The sequence below is a fragment of the Pungitius pungitius genome, chromosome 8 (assembly GCF_949316345.1).
Source record: "Pungitius pungitius chromosome 8, fPunPun2.1, whole genome shotgun sequence".
Classification (NCBI taxonomy): Eukaryota; Metazoa; Chordata; class Actinopteri; order Perciformes; family Gasterosteidae; genus Pungitius; species Pungitius pungitius.
The window spans coordinates 20,691,542-20,712,106 of NC_084907.1; the positions used below are offsets into that span (position 1 = coordinate 20,691,542).

Genomic DNA, 20,565 nt, shown 5'->3' on the forward strand with positions numbered 1-20,565 from the left:
GTGCAGAGACAGGAAATCCTGGAGCCTGCATCTGCTGTTGGCTGAGCTACTAAGCTGCTGCAGTCAGGGAGGGTGGGGGAGGTGGGTGGGGGGTGGGGGGGGGGGGGGGGTTAAACTCTGCTAAGCCTACATAACCCCTGGAATGCAGAGACCACAGTGCACATCAAAACCATCATCTTCTCTGGACAGCGTCTTCCCGGATCGCAGATAGACGCAGACAGACTGAGTGTCAGCCATGGACGTCTCCTCCTCTGGACCACGCCGAGTAGCCTCCCGATTCACAGCCGGTCCCCCTGGAATTCTGTAATTAGAGCTCGAGTCGAGATGTTCTGCAGACAGCGCGTTACACGGAGAAACCAACATTCTAGTTGTACATACCGATTCAACATTTTCAATGGAGAGACCTAGAGGCACGGGCGGGGGGGGGGTCGCTCCGTCTCTCCTCAGTGACCCTGAGCTCTTGAGCTACATAACTGTTAGACCACATTGGAGATGCGCAACTGAACCTCCAGCCCGGAGCAGAAGCGGGCCCTGCTGGTGCCATATGACAAATCGGCGCGCTGCTCTCGCCTACAACACGCCCACCGACCACCTCCGTCGCCATCATAAGGATTAGCTCACGCGGCTAAACCAAACAGACTGCTCAGTGTTCAGACAGGATCTGGCCCAAATCTCGCTCCGTGCCTCCTGTTTTGATGGCTAGCAGATCACAATCAGTGCCGCTATCTTTTCACTTGCAACTGGTGCTGTGCCAAGTCTAAGCACGATGCTGAGTGCGGCTGCGGGGGGGGGGGGGGGGGGGGGACCGAGAAGCAATGCTTGGAGGATTTCCGCGTCTTCCTTTGCTCTTTGGGATATGCATAATTAAAATGTTTGGATTAGGATGGTTTAGATTAACTTTAAATTCTCCACCGAGTTCAGGAGACGGCGAATGCGCAGGAGACACAGAGGGGTGTCGGTGCACTTTTGTCTTCGAGCGCCAGTGAGATAAAGGCTCGGAGCTTGATTTCTTGGGAAAGAATTGACATCAAAGACTTGTTTTGTGCGCGCGTGTGTGTGTGTGTGTGTGTGTGCGTGCGTGGGAGTAGGTGTGGCCCTCACCATTTAGAGGTCTCTGCCCGTCTCCACACACTCCCAGAAAGGACTCGTCCTCAGTTGGAGTCTCCTCCGTGCAGCTTGTGATTGGAGGGCGGCGGTGGTTGCTAAGCAGAGCTGCTCTTCCTGTGCTAAATAAGAACTTCGTGCTCTCTGGCTGGTGGGCTCAAAGAAGCGCCCCAAAACACACACACACACACACACACACACACACAGACGCACACGCATATATGAATGCACAGACCTCACAGTGCATAGACCTCTTACAGCAGAGACCTCAGCCTCCTCCATTCACTGCCCATCCTCTTTCATTGTGACCTCCAATGAAAGTCTCTCCTCCTCCTCCTCCTCCTGCTGCTTTACTTTCTCCTCCTGCCGCTTTACTTTCTCCTCCTCCTCCTCCTCCTCCTCCTCTCTGCATCACACATGCTTCTACTGCACTGGGTCGGCACTGTATAGAGCTCTCCATCAGCGAGACCTACGTGTCTGACACCTCCTCTGCCCCGCTACCATCACTCACCTCCTCCGTTTGACACCTCCTCGACCCTGTAGGCCACACACACACACACACACACACACACATACACACACACATACACATACACACATGGACACAGGCTCTCCTCCTCCACTGAAATCTCCAACTGCACTCCCCCTCATACTGCATTATACTTAGATCTCCACCTCCACTGTAGTGAGCACATGCTCTATCAGTCTGTATTCAGACTGGCCTACATACGCCGCACATGTATCACTGTACTGCTCCAGGGGCGCGAGGGCTGATTGTCTCAGTTTTGGAAAAGATGAGAGCTTGCCATCTGTTTATTGTGTTTTGTGGATAGAGAGATGGATAGAGAGAGGGTATAGATGGATGGATGGATAGATAGATAGAAAGAAATGGAGAGGGTAGTGCTACTTTGTCAGGGTAACCTCATCTCCTTTTGCAGGCTCGTTTCAAGAGCCCACTAAATGAAAAAATGAGTGGGATCCACATTATTTTTGTCTCTCACCTATTATCTCCCGTATCTGCTCTGCTGCCGGGACATTGCATCTCAAAATGGGCTCCAAGAGCACCGTTTCTCCTCCACGACGAGCTGCACGTACCGCCGCTCCTCGGGCCGGGCGTCCAAATAAAAGGTTTATTTCTCTTAGCTTGGTTTCGCAAAGGGTCAGAGCTTTGGGTTATATAGCAGAACAATCATTCAGTGTTGGTGAAAAGCTGCAGGCCCCCGTGTGCTCTTCAGAGCAACCCGACATGCTTTCTTGCAGAGATGGAGCAATGCAGCATTGTCAGCAGGCACCCGTATCAAATGAATTCAGCACAGCTGTCCTAGCAGACTCTATTGCAGTGAGTGGAGGAGTGGTGGTGGTGGTGGGGGGGGGGGTTCTTTATTCAGTATTACAGTCGTCGTCTCCCCCCCCCCCCCCCCCCGAGGTCCGTCATGGTCACTCTTCGCGAGCATTATCTGGTGTACCTTTTCCCCCCTCTTTGACCGTGCTTGTCTTTTTTACTACTCTGGATCTCGTCAAAAAAAAAAAGGGGGAAATTTGGTTCTTCTGGCCGGCCCCCCCCCCCCCCCCCCCCCCCCCCAACCTCGTTGTCAGTTTCTGCTCTTTCTCTCTGCATCAATACAGCCCAGTCTACATGCATAGAGACAAGCGTACCCCCCCCTTTTTTGCAGGTGTCTAATAGTTGCTTGCCCCCCCCCCCCGCTCGCTGTGCCGGCTGCCTAGCTGGGCCATTTGCCTCCCTCGTGCTTGTGGCGTTGACAAGCGTCTGGCTTTATTTCCAGCTAGTAGACGAGCGCAGACACAGACAACCATTGCCTGAAATAGAGCAGGCCTACCCTTCATCCGATAATGAGCGGACTATTATAGGACTTGTGTCTTAAGCAGAGAATCGGCAAGTGTCCAGAGAAGAGGTGGCGCACGCTTAAAAAAAAAAAAAAAAAAAAAAAAAAAACCTCAAGCAGCTTTTCAGATCGTCATCAAAAACAAGTAGTGTAAAGTAACCAACTTTCTATTTGGTACAAATACAAATATTTGGTACAAATAGAAAGGTGTAGTAGTGTTAAGTGAAGTACGTGTTTGAGTCCAAGGTCAAGTGAACTTTAATTGATGTACTGTGTGTACTTAACAGAGGCTTAGACAACACGGGAGGACAGTTTTTAGCTAAAAGAATATGTCACCAGCCAGATATTTTTTAATAATAAAAATAATCAATTCACTTATGACCCAGCATCAATTGAATGTGTTTAATCAAACGCAACGACGACAGTCTGGTCAGGACATCTGTCCCAGATGGAATGCATGAATTATTCCAGAGGTAATAGCGGGGCATTGTCGGTGCACTCATCTCCACAAAGACGGCCATCTCTGCATGTCCATATTTAATTCACTCCTTCCAGCTGCCGAACTGTACAGACCGCAGATATAATGAGTCTCTCCAAAGAGATTAGTCGCCCTATCGCCGATGCAGCTCCCTAATTTCTCTGCTTTTGTTGCGATGCAGGCTGTACTAAATGGGATAAAGAGGCATGGCCGGACACAGTGGGAGGAAGTGGCTTGGTGTTGCTGGCAGGTGCAGTGAAATGACAGTGGGGTTTTTTTTTGGGGGGGGGGGGGGGGGGGGGGGGTGGTGTGTGTGTGTGTGTTTGGTGTGCAGCTCTACGTCTGGCCGGGAGGGCACATGCTAGCCGAGTGGCGCTGAGACACACCAGGAACCTCCAAAGCTCGACTTGAACTCCCAATCACAGGCCTCCTCGGGGGTTTGCAGTAAATTCTTCAGGCGAATGGTTTTCTTTCCCCCTTCCTCCTCCTCCTCCTCCTCCTCCTCCTCTTTCTCTCTCTTTTTCTCCTCACATCTGGTGAACAGCGCTAGCACCCCTGTCATCTTTTACTGCGTTGAGGTCATTTCCACCCTATCGGTAAAGTGGAAACACATGATGTGCAGGGTTCAGCCTTAATGGGGTGGGGCTGGCATGGACCAGCACTGACACAGCTTTACAGGCAGGAGCTGCCAAAACAGCCTCTCGGTGGAATGCCCCCGACTTCAGAATTAAAGACATTTTGGGTAAATAATGTTAGAACACCGTTAAAAACTTAACCACTATAATTGCTTCATAAAAGGGGATAACGTATAGGGTGTTTACATGTTTTTCCTGTTATGAAATGGAGCAGCAAAGCAGAGTGGAACATGCTGTTCATTGCGCTTCGAAACAGCAAACACACACACACACAAAAACAGACCACGCAACGTCCGGCTACAGAAGGATATTAAGTGCATAATGAATACCAACTCCGGAAAGACATGTTTATCCTTTTGGAGTTTTTTTTACCTCCATTCCAAGTTTTAATCGCATTATTGACTCCCAAGGTGAGCTGGTGAGACTTTGGGAGACACTCTGGATATCAATGTGCACTCAAGTTTAATTGGGGCTCTCTTTAAGCCGTGATGTAGATTCCCTCAGTTCGATGCCCTGCCCGCGCCATTTTTCGTCAAATACTTCACACCAAAGGATCGCAGTGTTTGTCATTCTCAGGAATCTGAGCCTGTCATTCGGGAAGCGCCGCCATCTGACACGCTTTAGTTTGATATTGACAGTGCATTATAAGGATTCAAGTTTTTGGTCCTTTGGAATCATCTCATCTACAATTCCTTTTTTTTTTTTTATTCCCCGCTGAAAGTGGAAAACCGCTGCTGGTTAAAAACAATTCGGCCTCTCGTTTCGATCATTTCTCGCTCGAGCCTTCTCGATGGAATAAACAGTTTCACTGTGTCTCCTCGTGGATCTCAACGTGTCTCCAAGCAAATTCCAGTCGCACTGTGGTTTCCATTTTGTGGTAGACAGCGCTGCAGTCTAAAAAAGGGGGGGGGGAGGGTGGGTGGGCTTGCAGTCAGTCAGTCGTTACTGTCTTCTGCGGGGGGTAAGACTCCGGGCGTAGTGGCCGCTCGCGGGGCGGCAGCTGCGTGGCTTTTCATCCCCCCCCCCCCCCGCTGTCCAGCAGGACTCCACCGTAGGCTGCAGTAACACTTGTTATTGAGGGCGCGCACACTCCTGCGCCGCTGCTCCTGTCCTCATTACCTCTGCAGCGGGCTTAGCTCGCTGCCTTTGTTCTCTCCCTTGGCTTGAAACTGGAGAATATGGAGAGAAGTGCTGAGGCTGCAGTTAGCTTGGCTGCCCACAACTTCTGCCGCACAGGAAAAAAAAAAAAAGCATAGCGGAGACAACCACCCCCCCCCCTCCCCCCGAGCCCTCTTGTCTACATATTTCTATGAAGCCAATGCACAGGGGGATGCTCTGCTTTGATTCTCCCTGCATGGCTGGATCGCCTCTCTCCGTGCTTCTTGCATTCTAGCTGTCGACCCTGGCCGCTCGTGGCGCTCGTCTTGGTTCCAAAATGTCATCCTCAAAGGTCATTTGAGTGCCGGCGTACCGACCAAAGTGCCCCCCCCCCCCACGGCCAATCTGCGAAAAGCTTCCACGGACCTGCTCCTCGGAGGCGTTAAACAGCAGCCGCGCCGAGTGGCTTGAGGGACAGTAAACTTTTATCGCACTAATAACCCGCAGTCACACAGCAACCTCAACAGCTTAGGCGGCCACGCCGGGGGTCGCCTGGAGGTCAGGTTGAATTGCGGGACATAAATGGTCGATTCCAAAAGGGGCAGAGAAGATAAAGGAAGAAGAAAAAAAGGAGGTGTATCTGAGGTGGGCTGAGAGGAGAGAAAGTTGTCGTTGGAAGTGCTGATAATCACTTGGATGGATTTGCAGTAAAAAAGAAAGAAAAAAGGAAGCAATTGATTATAAGGCTGTTGTCTGTTAACAAGGCGATCTGTGGCCATCCGACCCTCAATTCCACCCAACTCTGCACGCCCACAACCGTTGGAGTCAGTGCGAGCATGCAAATCAAAGGGAACAACGGCCACAAGGAGTGAGAGAAAAGGGGATTCGTGAGTGGAAGGTTTCGAATCCGAGCCTTTTCTCAGATTCGTGTCCCTCGCTACGAGGTGGACGGTTCATGGGAGCGTTGGTTTTAGGTGAAGTCAGCGCTGGACCAGGACGCCGTGAGACCGCGGGCCAGACGGAGGTTTCTGCGGTTCAGCTTTTCGAACCTGGACGCCGACGGCTCTGTTTGTTTTTGCCTCTCCGTTCCTCGGGAGGCATTTTAGAAGCTGCCAAAAGTCGCTGCGCTCACACCCGAGGCACGCAAATAAAAAACCCTTCGCTGGGAAGACAGGAAAAAAAAAAAAAGGTACCTGGGAGTAGCCGCTACATTGACCTCACCACCCCCCCCCCCGGAGCAGGGGTCCGCATCTACTGGTGTGTCTCTCATCTTGTAAAACGGCTCTTTGGGAGATGAGATGGCGTTTGATTGTTTCAGTGGCAGGATGTTTGTGTGTTTTGTTCCAGGCCTTTTCATAAATAGCCGTTTTTTATGCTGCTGAGGTCAACTGGTTTTACTAGACTGGAGAGGCAAGTCCAGAGGCACGGAGGCCTCCCCACCATCTGGCAGCCATAAAAGGGGGAGCGGGAGGTTTTTAGTGGGGGGGGGGGGGGGGGTTTATGGGATGCTTGGGTGAGACATTGAGGGGAGGAGAGACAGAGTGGATGCTGGACTCCGGTTGCCCCCGAGCTGCAGAGCTTCCTCTGCAGTCTGAATGACAGGTCAGAAGTTCATTGCCTTCCTTCTTTTTCATCCCGCATCTGCCTCGTTAGGTGAGGGGGGGGGGGGGGGGGGGGGACACTCGGTTCAGAGTTCGAGGGCAAAGGAGAGGACGTTGACCGTTGAAGCTGTTACCGCTGCTAATAAAGATGCATTCTGGGCAGGAGATCTTTGTTTCTGTGTTTTTGCAGGGTGTTTTTCCGGGAGACGGCAGCTCAGCGGCTGCGTGTCCCCCTTGTCGCGGGATCGTCGTCGGCTGTTTATTCCATGCAAAAAGATCAGATCTGAGTCCTGCAGATGGTGCGGAATTTATGTGGCTGCGTAACACTGGTGATTCAATGGCTTGGTGTTGTTTGGGTATGCGTCACCCTCTCGAAGCGCCTCGCACACCACAGAGTAGCAAACAGCACGTTGTTTTGTGCCATTACACAATCCAGGTTCTCCGCGTTTTAAAAAATAAAAATAATTTATTCAGTCTCACAGTTAGGTGGTGGCTTTATTTTGCTTTGCACATCTGATTTACAGTAAGTGGTAAAAAAAAAAAAACAGCATTCATTCAGCCATGAAAATGCCGGAGTTAGAGACCAGTGAGGATCCTGGAGGAGATCTCTGCAGTGAAGACACTCCTGAGAGTCTCAGTTATGTTCTGCTGGAAGAGTTCTTTCCCGGTTTTAAGAGCGCGGGCTGGCGCTGCGCGGCCCGTCTGACGCTGGATGTGGAGCCTTATGGGTTTTCCAGAGTGGGGTTATCATCGCAGAGGACTGTGCTGCTCTGCTGACTCTGGCACTGATACCTCCCACAGCGATTTCATCTTTTGTTATGCTGTAGCTCAGATGTTTTAACCCTTTAGCCCCTTCGAGATACTTATACGTATTTTCATGCATCTGTTGAGTTATGAGAAGAGAGAGTTTAAAAGTAAGAGTGGAACCCAACGCCTTGTTGAATAACCGAGTTGTATTGACCTCTTTCTGTTGCTGGCTCTTTGTACATTTTGCAACAGGGTAGGAGCGTGTTTGGCAGGCACGCCCTTGTAGGTTTCTGTGTCACTCAACTCTAATACATTTTTAATCGTTTCCTTGCTGTGTTGCGGCGCTCCGCTCGGTCACACACTATTTAGGCGGCTAATGCTCGGTTCAACTCACAGGGCGGAGTTAGGTAACAATTGGGACCAAAGAAATAATTGATTTCAGCAAGGATTGCGAGTGATACAAACACGCCGAGCAATTGATTGATGAATGGGAAGTTGATAGTAAAAATGGTTGTTACCTGATTTCCCAGTGTTGTCTGAGGTGGATGCCACGATCTAATCTAGTGCAACCCCACAGGCAACTTCCATTCAGAGTTCCAAAATTATCATGACAATGCGTATAAAATATTCTCCCATCGCCGGGAACATTCATTGCACTTGACAAACTTTGAAGAAAGCATCAAAGACACCTTCAAAGGCAACCACAGTGAAAGAATCCAGCAAGAGATTCACTGAGAGCCTCTCAACATACTTCGGTCTGTTTGTACACTCGCATTTTGTGTCATGTAAGAGTTTCGAGCTTTAAGAAAAGGGGAGAAAAAAGGCCCAGGGCCTTGATTGAGAGGCTGGAAATGAAGGACTGCGCTCCTGCTTTAATGGTTCCGTCCACTGCAGTGATTCACAGGATAAATATGTGGCCTGTGTCTCTTTAAGAGCGCTGGCCTGTCTGCAGAATGCATCAGTCCTGTGGAGCAGACACAGGCCAGCAGGAGAAGGGGGGAAAGGGAGGGGGGGGGGGGGGGGGCGAAGGGAGGAGCGTGGGGGCCTGCGCGGAGGGAGGGACGAGGACGAGAGGGAACAGCCGCAGTCTGGGCTTCCAGCCCCCTGGCTAGACTGCTGAAAGTTATTATTGAGTTCCTGTGCAGGGCCTCCCCTCCCTGCGGCATACTCCTCTGTGCTCACTACGAGGGAGACGGGGAGTGCTGGTGAGGCGAAAGAGAGAAGTTGGCGAGCCTCCCATGCCCCTTCGCAATGACCTTTTTTTTTTTTTTGTTGCAACAAATAAAGGATAATTTAGTTTGATTATGTGTTTTTGCTAGGGTGAAGCCTCCGAGAGACTGAGAGCAACCGCACACGCTAACCGTCTCACAGCTGCTCGGCAGCAGCTGAAACTGCGGCCCGGCTCGCTGTTGTCTTAAGTTACAGTTTAGCCGACATGTCCCGTTTTTTTTCCCTCAGGAATGGCCTTAACTAGTCGAGACAAGACGGATCGGTGGTTCGCCAATGAGAGAGCAGCAAGCCAAATCTTCTCCTGGTTTGTGCAAAGTGAGGAGTGTGATTCAAGGACAGGTGGCGGGAGGAAGACGGTTCCTTGAGTCTCCCTTTAAGAAACGTTGTCTTTGCAAGAAGTTAAAGATATGACCCATCACGTTCGTTCGTTTGCATGTACTCTTGTGTAATTAATAGCTTGAAGGTTGTCTCGTCGTAACTGCAGATCTCAGAGATTTGCCCGGCAAAGGTCGCGGAGATTACATAGTTACACACATCATGGCCTGCAACACTAATCCCCGGCCTGCCGTCCCAGCTAGCGGCTACATTAGCGCCGCAGAGCGTCCCGCATCCTTCCAGCTCAGCCCGCCGAGAGAGAGAGAGAGAGAGAGAGAGAGAGAGAGAGAGGGAGGCAGACTTTTATGTAACGCTCCGTCCGGTGCATTGGTTGTGAACCTGCTGTTGCTTGAAGCGAAGGCTCTCGCAGGTGAAGCAGCACCCAGCTGCCGCCAGACCGACTTGCACCAAACGTGTCGTCGCTCGAGAAAAAAAAAAAAAAAAAAAAAAGCTTTTCATCCCGAGGCTCGGCCAGGAGCCGTTTTTCCCCTGCACATATCATCTGCAGTAGGTCACATGTGTGCCCTGATTAATCCCAGTGTGCGTCTTCATTCATGGTCCGTGTGATCATCCGGGCCTCCTGTTTTAAAGCCGTCTCGGGCATGTTTTTTTGCAGGAAAGCTGGGCGAAGGGGGGAGGGGGAGGGGGGGGAGGGGGAAACCCTGGCGTGGAAATGGGTATTTTGTGGAGTTCTGTTTGTTGAGTCAGAGCTTAGTTGGGCTTTACTGTTATGTGGTTGCCATGGAGAAAAACACAGGCTCTTGTGCAATAAAATCATCCAGGAAAAGACATTTCCAAGAATTTTCGGTCGAGTCGAGAAACAGACGGCAAATCAGGAGCTGCTGCGGTCCACCACCCAACCCTCGTAGCCCTCCATTTTAGAGCGCTCGTGTTCATTTTAATGGACGCTGCCAGGCTCCAACCCCTCTCACCTATTTACTTCTGTAAAGTAGATATATTTTCCCTACGAACGGAGGAGGGAAACACAAACCAGTGTTTAGGGATGGAATGTGTGTTCTCAGGAGCGGATGTTGTGGGTGTTTTATCCCCCTATTTTCCTCACAGACAATTCCTTGAACAAGCGGAAACAAGCGAAATGCTGTTTGATCTCTGTCAAATATCACTGTACGCACACTCGCTCTGTGAGGCCCTCCTACGCTCAGAGAGGAGAACATTTTCGGAGGCAGTTACTCCCAGTTTTGAAAATGCGTTGACAGTTAATTGGTCAAACGCTGGCTTTCTTTTTTTTTTTTGTTTCTCTCTCTAACCCCGAAACGTCAAGACTCCTTTTTCATCTTTAATTTAAGGTCTTTTATTTAATATTTTCATACAGTTTCCCTTTCCATCTGAATTGGGCCCGGTCCCCTTTTTCAACCGGCTCAGCTTTCCAGTTGGGTTTTTTAAACGTTGGTAAAAGCTATAATCTTTTCAAGCTTATAAGTCAAATTGCAAAAGTTCAAAGCTGATCAAATTGGAGAGAAAAAAGAAAAAAAACGCCATTAAAAGGCACAGTCTGTTCCGGCGGCATTAACGTTAATATTATGCCGTTGCTTAAATGGTCATAGAAACAACAGAGGGGGGAGGAGGGGTTGTGTTTTCTAACCTGGTGACCAGGAAGGCTTCATTAGTACAATGGCATCCTTACGTTTCAGCAGGATTTATCACCCCAGTTCAGCCAAGTGGCTCTCGAGCAGCTCTCTGGACACTGTGTCGGTAAACTGACATCACATGGGACCCTGGGTGAGCAGTGACCCTAATTTCACCTCGCCGTCTTACGGTTTTTATGACACCCCGCCCAACCCCCCCCCACCCCCCCAAATCCCTGTCTACCCCCATCCCAACTCATCACACCTCTTAACCTCTGGTATTCATCCCATTTTCATCTTTCCAAACCTACCACCTGCCCCCCCCCCCCCCCCCTCTCCCCAGGCTGCTTGGAGTGTGTGTGTATGTGTGTGTATGTGTGGGGGGGGGGGGGTGCTAATGTCGCGGAGCTAAATTAGCTGTGGGTTACTGTGCGCGTGGTAATTGTTGGTCAAACTAAACTAAATTATTTAAAGCACTAGGTCTCCTGAAAGCACGGTATATATTTAGACTACAATACAGTGTATGCTCATGACCTAGAAATGAAAAGATGGACTAGCTAGAGGCTAAAATAATATGCACAAATATTTTGATCGTTAATAGATTGCGAGAATCAGAATCCGAGACAGATTCTGATGGAAGAGTTGTATGATTCGGGGGTTCGGGACCACTATTTTTGAATCTCGAAAATAAGGAAAAGAATAGTTATCTGCGGCTGAAAAGGGGGAAGACGGCAACATGATGTCCACATAAACCCACTGTAAATATCACATCCCACCACGTGTGCACTTGGTTTTCTTCCTGTCTCGGCCCGGCGAGGGAGGTGCAGAGGAGTCCTGCGGTACCAGGTACTGTGAGTGATATATATAATGGCCTGTGTATTTTGAGCTGTTACTGTTTGGGTTGTTGAAGAGGTTATCCAGTGACACTTTAATCGTCTTTCTGCCTTCTTTGCCGTGAGCATTAGCATTAATCTGCAGGATTAAAACCCAGCCGGTCAGACACTGGACTCGCCGTCTCGTTTTAGAGCCGAGGGAGGACGGCGCCGCACGCTTCCCTGCATGCAGCCGGCGAGGTGCTTATCGGTGACAAACCAAGGTTTCCCACCTCCGAGGAAACGGTGCTCTGTGAACACAACTGTCTCAGACGGGACGGAGTTGGTTTCTATCAAGGGGAAACCAACATTCGTTTCATCAGACGCAATCCGCAGCCTGTATTAAGATGTAAAATCCCATGTTTGTCTTTTGTTCCAGAAATTATTTTTATTAGATTTACTGTCCCGTTCTTATTTACAGAAATAACTTTTTCAGCCGGCGAAAACATTCTACTGTGGGATGGATGGTGTCCTCGGAGGAATATTTCTAAAGTCTGACAAAGACTGATGGTGAACGACGAGGGCGATTTATGGACAATGAAAGTTGCTACTGATTTGCATTATGGGAGGATTCAGTTCTGATGCTGGACACTTGTAATCACTTCCAACTTCAATATTAACTATTTAGTTTGAAAACCGTTCTTTTCGATGTCTTTAAGCTTTATAAATATAAAAAATATTATTTTCCTAAACCCATATAGTGTATTTGGTATAATACGAACAACTCAGTTTGTTACACTTTCTGCAAAAGAAAAAAGAATAAATTCCTCTTTTCAATTCAATTACAGCCAAATCTCCATTCATATTGCCGATAGGCGACAACGTCTCTTTTTTTAAACTTTTTTTTTTTAATCAAATTTTCAAAGCATTTTATGTCCCATTTTATTATTAAGCCTCAAGTAACCGCAAGTTTATTGAGAAGAGAGAAGAAGAGAAGCTTCACCGGTACAGAGTCACATGAGTGTAAAGCCAAAGGATCAAGGCGGCCTTTGGCACCGCTGCACAACGGAGATCGACCTCTGGCTGAGGCACGCACACGTGTGTGTGTGTGTGTGTGTGTGTGTGTGTGAACGTCAGGACGCAGTAGCACTGAAGCGTTATGTTTAATGAAATTACAGAAAAATATTGAGCGCTTTGTCATTTTAGAAGAGGGGGAAACGGGCTGAGATGCATTGAGGGAGAGTCTTTTCGGGGGGGGTTCAGGTGTTGAGTCTCCTCAAAGCAGGCTTTCTGCATCTTTCCCTGTGAATCTGAATCACTGTTATGTATTCCAGCAGCGTTGCAGGTAAAAACTACCTGGTCAGAGCTGTGATTACTGTTGCATAGTAAATGCGAAGAAGAGGGGAAAAAGGAATAAGTAATATTTACATGAATAAATATTTCATTTGTTTTGCCTTTTAAAACACTCTTTACAGTGAGATGTTTTGAACCCTGAAATTAACCTAAGCCAAAGTGGTAACAGGCCCTTGAATGTAATTTCCTTACGAATTCGCAGAAGACCTTTCTTCTTTTATTCATGAAGTTCCAGAAAGTTGCGTGAATACTTTTCGAAGCAGGAATTCATTCTACCCTTCAGGAGCAGTAAATTAAATTCCGCAAACGTGGGTCAGCAACGAGTCTGTCTTTGCTCTTTCCCTCCTTTTTCTGTCTTTCTCATTAACCTTCATCCCCTCCGGCCTCCTGGTTAACACTGCAGCTGCTCCTACTCTATATGTGTGTGCTAAATGGGAATAGAAGCATAAAGGCATTGTGTGTGTGTGTGTGTGTGGGTGTGTATGTGTGTGTGTGTGTAGCGTGCCAGCGGATATGCAGGGGGGTTTTCTGCGTGTGTTTGTGTGTTTTCTTGGTTTGAAGACACAGTCTTGCGTCTTCCCTCAGATCATATGATCCGATGTCGAATTATCTTATTCCAATGCTAGGCCTGCAGCAGGGGGGGGGGGGGGGGGCTCAGACAACTATCTCCTGAATTTGGCGCCATCTACGTCTATAAATACACCAGCCGGAGAGCACGTTTCATTTACTAAGATAACTTTGCCTCTCAACCATACCAAACGTGCTCAGGCTAATAATGTGGAATATGCGGCGATATCCGGTTAGTGTCTTTTTTCGTCTTGGGTTTCGGTGTCTGTTAAAATGACGGATGAGACCTTTGTAGTTTGAGGTCATCCTATTAGGGGGGAGACGGTGGCTGGATTCAAATAGTGCGTTTTGCTAAGTGAGTGAAGCGACACGGCGGCGGGTGCAGGTGGCCGCCACGGCAAGAGCTTGTTTGAAGTTAACGCTAAGGAACGGAGGTGCAATATTTCCCGTCCCACAATTCCTTGCGGCGGGAACGTTTACACGTCGACGTCCGACTCCCTAAACACCTGAACGAATTCTCTTAAACCGTCTTCCCTTGACATTTTCCACAGAGGCCAAGGACTAGAGGGGTTAGGAACAGACGTCCCGCAGGTCACTCTTTTGATTCTTCGAATTGAGCCACTGGGTTTGGACGCCATTGTCGAGGCGCTGTGAGAAGGTCAGGCTGGCATGTCCTGTGTCGGCCGCCTTGTTTGGACCTGAATCGGAATTCATTTCCCGCTCTGCAGAAGTACATTAATCCTTCGTTTTGTTTGCACTCACAAGCAAGAGGATCTTCTCAAAGAATTCCTTTCAATTGGGAACATGTTTTTTTTTTTTTTATGACGCAGGGAGTACAAAAAGGATTATAGAGTGTTTAATAAAGAATGTAGTGTGTCTTAATAGTTCGGGTTCACATTTGGACTTGTGTGACTGCATTGAGGTGAATTCATGTTGTACAGTAATACAACGTTGAAATGAAAGCAGGAACATTTAGTCAGGTAACTAAATAGCAAATAAAGGGGAATTTACTCTACTGTTGCACCGCAACTCACAGTGAAATATTGTAGTTTTTTGTGAGTGTGAAAATAAAACAGTAAGACATTGGCTCCACCTCGACCAAATAACAAGTATGTAACCGATCCAATAATAGTATACAGCAACAATATGGAGCTTTTTTGCGAGACTAATACTTCTACTTTTGATACTTTTGCTAAAGTAAAGCAGCCGAATACTTATTCCAGGGGTGATCACGGGGCTTTGCGATAGCCGACCGTTTCATTTACGCAGCTCAAAAATCACAAATTTCCTCCCGAGATCTCTGGTCCTGCTCGATCTGACACCCGCTTCCCACGCGGCTCACCGAATGCTCGACGGATGCCCCGAATACTGGTGTGGAACCTCTGCCTTTTAAGCTCTGTTTAAGATGTATTCCGCCTTAAGGAGGAGCGGCGGCGGCTTGCCCCGCGTTGCGACTCAAGACCCCATCAAGTCTCAATCCCAAAGAGAATTACGGCAATCCAATAAGGCTGAAGCTGTAATGCCGACCTAATGCCGAAGCCCTGCGACTGCCTTTGTGTGTCCGAACAGTGCTACGTAAACGGTGCATTCTCAAACCGGGGGGGGGCACATCGGAGACGGAGCGGATTGATAGATTGAGCTCAGATTTAGTGAGTGGAAATGAAAGCTCGAGCTGCGTCGGTGCGAAGCCGGGATGAAGTTTCAGGGATATTCTGGGCAGACACCAATAATTCCCCCCCCCCCCCCCCCAGCTGTTAGAGAGCGACCACAGGGCTTTATATAAATCAAAAGACTGTCGCACAGTTTACGCAGTGAGAGTCGAACAGAGGGCTCAGGGCATCTCCACGGAACCGCACGGATCAGATTACTAAAACTAGTATTCTCTCACTTCCAACTAAGGCTGTTACCCAAGCGAGGCGTGCCAGTTGGTGTGCCCTTGAGTGAGACAGCGCCCCACTAAGCACATGTCGATCTGAGGATTACATTCAGGGGTTTAGGAGGGGAAAAGAGGCTGTAATCTGAAACGGTTCTGTCTTGTTGCCGTGCACTTTTCTTAATGCCACGCTATCGTGCACCGTGGGTCGGTATTGTATGACGGTTGCCCCAGGAAATTCCACCGGGAAAAACTATTTTTGTCCCACCAGATGAGGGCCTCATGTTTTATTTCTTGATAATTTAATTTGCGTTTTTTTTTTTTTTTTTTTTTTTAAGTGGCACAGCAGATGCTCAAAGTTTTTATTTAGCCTGCTATTATAAGGTCGGTCAACATGTACATAGGTAAGGTTATACGAGGAATAGCTCAACCTTTTGGGAAGTACTGTTGGTTAGCTTTATGTTGAAATAACTGTTCCCTCGCCATCATGGTCCAGTTATTGACCATATTGACAAATTATTCTTCAAAGGGGTCAAGCTACACACTGATAACGTTTGTGATTTGTTGTGTTGTGTAACGTGTTCCTCAGTGATTATCTAGCTTGCCAGCATGAAAATATCTGGGGCTAATCCAGGTATTACCAACTAGTTAAAAAATAAAGCATGTCTTCTCTTGCCTAGTTGGTATTAGAACCTGTTTAGCCTACAGGTTTCCTTTGAAACGCTCCCTCATTACAGCGCCTCAAAGAAATATCATACAATAGCGAGTTGAAAAGGGCACTGCTTGAATGGAGACTTAAAGGAGAGGCTGTACTTGGCCTTCGAGTATACATTCCTTCAGCTCAGTGCTTCCTCTGTGGTCCCGCTCCCTCCCCCCCCCCTCCCACTCAAGACTCCGTTCCCACAGGGGACTCGGCCAAAGCAAACTCCTCGGAGGAAGTCTCCCCCCCCTCTCTCAGGGAGGGAGAGAGAGAGAGAGAGAGAGAGAGAGAGAGACAGGGGAAGGGAGAGAGGGAGAGAGGGATGTCCTCTCGTCCGCCTCCATAGGACCTGCTCGGCAGCAGGACGTGCGAGGAGGGGTGTTATGACTCCGTGGCCGTGCTATGTCTGTGATGTGGTGGCGAGCTGAGCCCCCGTGCGGCTGCTCTCCTGTGAGGTCAGTGTCAGATTTAGCCAGCAAAACGTCCCTTGTGGTGTCTGGGAGTGTCTGTTTCTCTGACTCTATTATGTCTAGCGCTCCTACCCTTCCTGGAGCTGCAAACCTCAGGGTAGAAATAGTACCAGACAGGCAGACATCCTTTTGTCGGGAAAACAACAGTCACGCCAGTAATTACAGAGTCTGATTACACCGGGGCAGCAGTTCTTGGAAAAACCACCGGCCTCGGGTCGGCCAGGTGAGCCACCGAGTCACTGCTGCTGAGCAGGATGCAGTCAGCCGGAGGTCCGTTTAATCAGAACAAACAGGGCGCTCTGTGTACATGCGTGTGTGTGTGTGTGTGTGTGTGTGTGTACGTGTGATGTGGTCGCTGGTCAGACAGGTAGGGAGAGATTTGAGAGAGTCAGGGAGGGGTGAAGGGGAGCATCCAAACAAACATGTCGTGCCTAGATTTTTTTTATTATTTTGACCATAATAAATAAATAATTACAAGACGGAAGGACATCTAATAAAAATGAAAATGTACAATACACAGAACATTCCTCATGAAGGTCATTGCATGTTATTCAATTATCAGTTTTCTTGCCGGAATTTGAGTTCTGAAGTTTGCTATTAGTTTAATATTTATAAACTATGAAATGCTCAATACTCATAATAAATGTCCTCTTAAAATTGCTGGTTTTAGCCTTCAAAAAACCTTAAGATAAAATTAATTTTTCATAAAAATCAGATCCGGACAATCGATATTGTTTTTTGCCGATACAATTACCTCAGAATCATTTTAAGTAGTAGTTGCAGACGCTGCTGTCGACTTGTTGCAACGCTACCCCGAAAACTTTGGTATGTGCGATTCAGGTGAACACCTCAAAGGTTGAAAACACTGTACCAGCACACAAACTACCACACACACACACACAAGTGCAGGTCCACACCCCACCCGTCTCCCTACACGTCCCCGGGACCCGCTCATAGCTGCATGCGCACACACACACACACACGTGCACACACACAAGCCGCTGCATCTAGTGAAGCTGTGACACGTACCAGCTATTTTTCTCGCCAGATGAGGTTTGTCACTAGTTTGCAGCCGCGAGGGCGACCACGCTGGAGCGGGCCCCCCCCCCGCGGGGGAAGGTCCCACAACCACGTGCACCCCGGGGCGCTGGAGCGTCGTCCCATTGAGGATTTTTTGAACGTAGACGGAACAAATCATCTTGCCATGAATTGCGGAGGCAGACGGGGAGATGGGAGTGTTTGCCATTCCTGCAGGCAGGGTGTCAGAGCAGTGAGTAAGAGAGTAGCAGGCAGGTCTGTGCCGATCCTCTGCGCCCTCCTGGGTAAACATATCCTCTGTCTGACAAGTGCGGACCTGAGGGGCCGCGGAGGTTAGCCATCTCGACCAGCCCGCCACACACTCGCGTACATACGTGTAATACACACACACACACACACACAGCGGGGCCTCTGGAGATTCTGTGGCACTTAGCAAAGCAGATGCTTGTCTCCTCTGGTTTTTCCCAAAAAAACCCTCCGCGAACCCTCTCCGAACACTTCAACTCAATCGTCTGTCAGATCTGAGTGCAATTACTTCAATACATTCCCCCCCCCCCCACCCCCTCCTCTATGTTCCCCTCTGCTTCTATACTGCAATGTTTCTGTGGTTTGGAGTAGTCGATGCGCTCCACCTGATGGCGCCTCTTCTGCCTGGCAGGGAGCAATGTAGCCCCGCTGGCTGCCAGCCAGGCCGGCTTGAGTGTCTGCTCAAAGCACTGCTCGCACAAACACACACACACACACACACACACACACACACACACACACGTACAAACATGCCGGAAGCCAAGCTCAACTGAACGCTTTCACAGACACATCTTGTATCCTCCTTGTTTCTCTGTGATTTCCTTAAAAACGGGTCTTTTGCTTTGACTTTAAAGCTGTAGAAAGTCATGTTCTGACTAATCTTTGACAAATCTGACAAAAGTGTAGTTTTTGGTCATACAGTAGCATTTTTTAGAACTCCTGAAATATCCACTGCGCTCTATGACGTAATATATATATCGGGGGCCCTGTATCTCTGTACGGGTTGCGATGATTAACCGCCCATTCCGCTCCTCTCCCCAGGCTCCCAGCCCCGTCCCAGGCAAGAGGTCAAAATTCGACAAATTACAGTCTCCATCAGTTGACAAAGACAAGAAACCCGAATGGCTACAATCGCTGTCAAAGTCTGCACCCAAGGTTGGTTGTGTGTGAACGTTGTTAGTGTCAAACCTGGATTTGCCCGTTAAGCTCAAAAGTCAAAATCCGCAATCCTTCTGAATCATCAAATCATCAGCTACCTGTGACGTCTCTTCATTTGGCCTCGTTAAATGAAGAGCTAACTTTGAGTGTGCTCGTCACTGCTGATTCTAGTTCCTCAGAAGTTTACCGTTTTGGTTTTGTTGGTCCAGGATCTGAAACAGGTCCACATGAAACAGAGGCCCTCCGCTTTCCGCCCCTGGTCTCCTAAAGCGGTGGAAAAAGAGAAACCAGCCCCTCAGAACGAGGCGGAGAGGTGAGTCATCCCACGACAGCTGCGTTTCAGTTTTAAACAGACAGTATTGGTCAAACCGAGCTTTCCGACTCCACCACTTTAAACGCATTTCCCTCACAGGTCCTTCTCGAAAGGTCATGAGACTTTGGCGCCTCCCAACCCGACCCCAACCCCCCTCGCCCCTCCGCTCCATCCCACGGACTGCCACGCTCCCGGCAGGGGGCCTGCAGCCGTCCCCGGGCCGCCTCAGGGGCTTCCTAATGGAGACGCCAAACCGCCCCCGTCCACCACCACCACCAACACCACCGCCACCAACCAACCGGAAGACATGGACACAGATGGAGAGATCGATGTGGACGACTGTGACGACCGTGAGTGCGGCCCCTCGCCGAGTGTCTGTGGTCCTCCAGAAAAACGTGAAAACTTTGAAACACCACACGAGCCAGTGGATGTAAAGGGGCAGATTTTAAAACTCGTGTTACACGGTAAGCCCCGCTGGACACGAGATGCGGGTGATTCCTGTGCAACTGCGCCCCCTGATGCTTGTTTAAAGAAATGCACAAAGAATTCAATTTGCAGACGTGTTCTGTTTAATTTTAGAATTAATTATTTCTTTGAAGTATTTTGCAACAGGAGCTGTGAGGATATTTACTCTTTGTTTTACTACTTTTTTTAATGCTGATACATGCAGCTGTGAAAAACCCTAGTGATTGCATTCTTTGTAAAAGTGATCTTAAAACCCGACGTGAGAAAGTGAAAACTAGAAAAGGTTGGCTCGCATCGTTACAACGGCTAAACGTAATGATTAATAAGCCCACAGTTTAGTTCTGTTTCGTCTCGCTGTGCTTTGTCACAGCAAAATAAAAGCCCTGCACACTAACTCTGATGACAAAAACAGCAGCAGTATTCCTGCCATCTCTGTCTCATTTAAATTAGAACTCTTTCTTCTTCAGGTCCAGTGCCGCCTTCCTCCCTGGCTTCTCCTCCTTCTCAGACCCCGGGCCCTCAGAGTTACGCCCGGCCTCAGGAGGCACCCGGCTGGCTGCCGGGGGCGGTTTGCCCGGACATGGACGCCCTGAGACAGATGCTGTACGGAGGTCCGGACAGCAAAGAGGCCCGGGAAAAACTGCTGCAGGAGATTGTCAAGTTGAAAGTGAAGCAGGAGGAGAAGCTATCTGCTGCCGTGCAAGCTAAACGCAGCCTTCAGCAGGTACCACACGCTGCTCCCGTTGAACGCAGAACGCGGAATTACAGATTTCTCTTAAATATGAATTTTTTTCAAACGTGAAAAGAAAATGATTCTGATTTTACTTTCTCTTTTTTTTAAACAGGAATTGGAGTTTGTGAGGGTAGCAAAGAAAGGCCGTCTCCGCGAGGCCATCGAAGCCAAGCGCAACCTGAGAAAGGAGATCGAGCGCCTGCGCGTCGACTGGGAGAGGAAGATGAGGGACGCGGAGGAGTCCTGCGGGCGGCTGAAGAGAGACTTGGAGCGGGAGAGACAGGTGCGAGTCTGCGACAAAGGCTGTGAGGCCGAACGTCTCCGGGTCAAGTACTCCACTCAGGTACCACGCATTCAC

The 20,565-nt window shown here is 49.0% G+C and overlaps 1 protein-coding gene across 1 annotated transcript in view; it reads left to right on the top strand.

Annotated features, from left to right (window-relative positions):
- skib (v-ski avian sarcoma viral oncogene homolog b) overlaps positions 1 to 20,565 on the top strand; it is a 28,204-nt gene that overhangs the window by 5,501 nt on the left and 2,138 nt on the right. Inside the window, exons 2-6 of the mRNA XM_037490896.2 lie at positions 18,580 to 18,693; positions 18,906 to 19,009; positions 19,109 to 19,359; positions 19,942 to 20,198; positions 20,320 to 20,550. Of these exons, the coding sequence (XP_037346793.2) occupies positions 18,580 to 18,693; positions 18,906 to 19,009; positions 19,109 to 19,359; positions 19,942 to 20,198; positions 20,320 to 20,550 (957 nt within the window). The remainder of the gene's footprint in view (positions 1 to 18,579; positions 18,694 to 18,905; positions 19,010 to 19,108; positions 19,360 to 19,941; positions 20,199 to 20,319; positions 20,551 to 20,565) is intronic.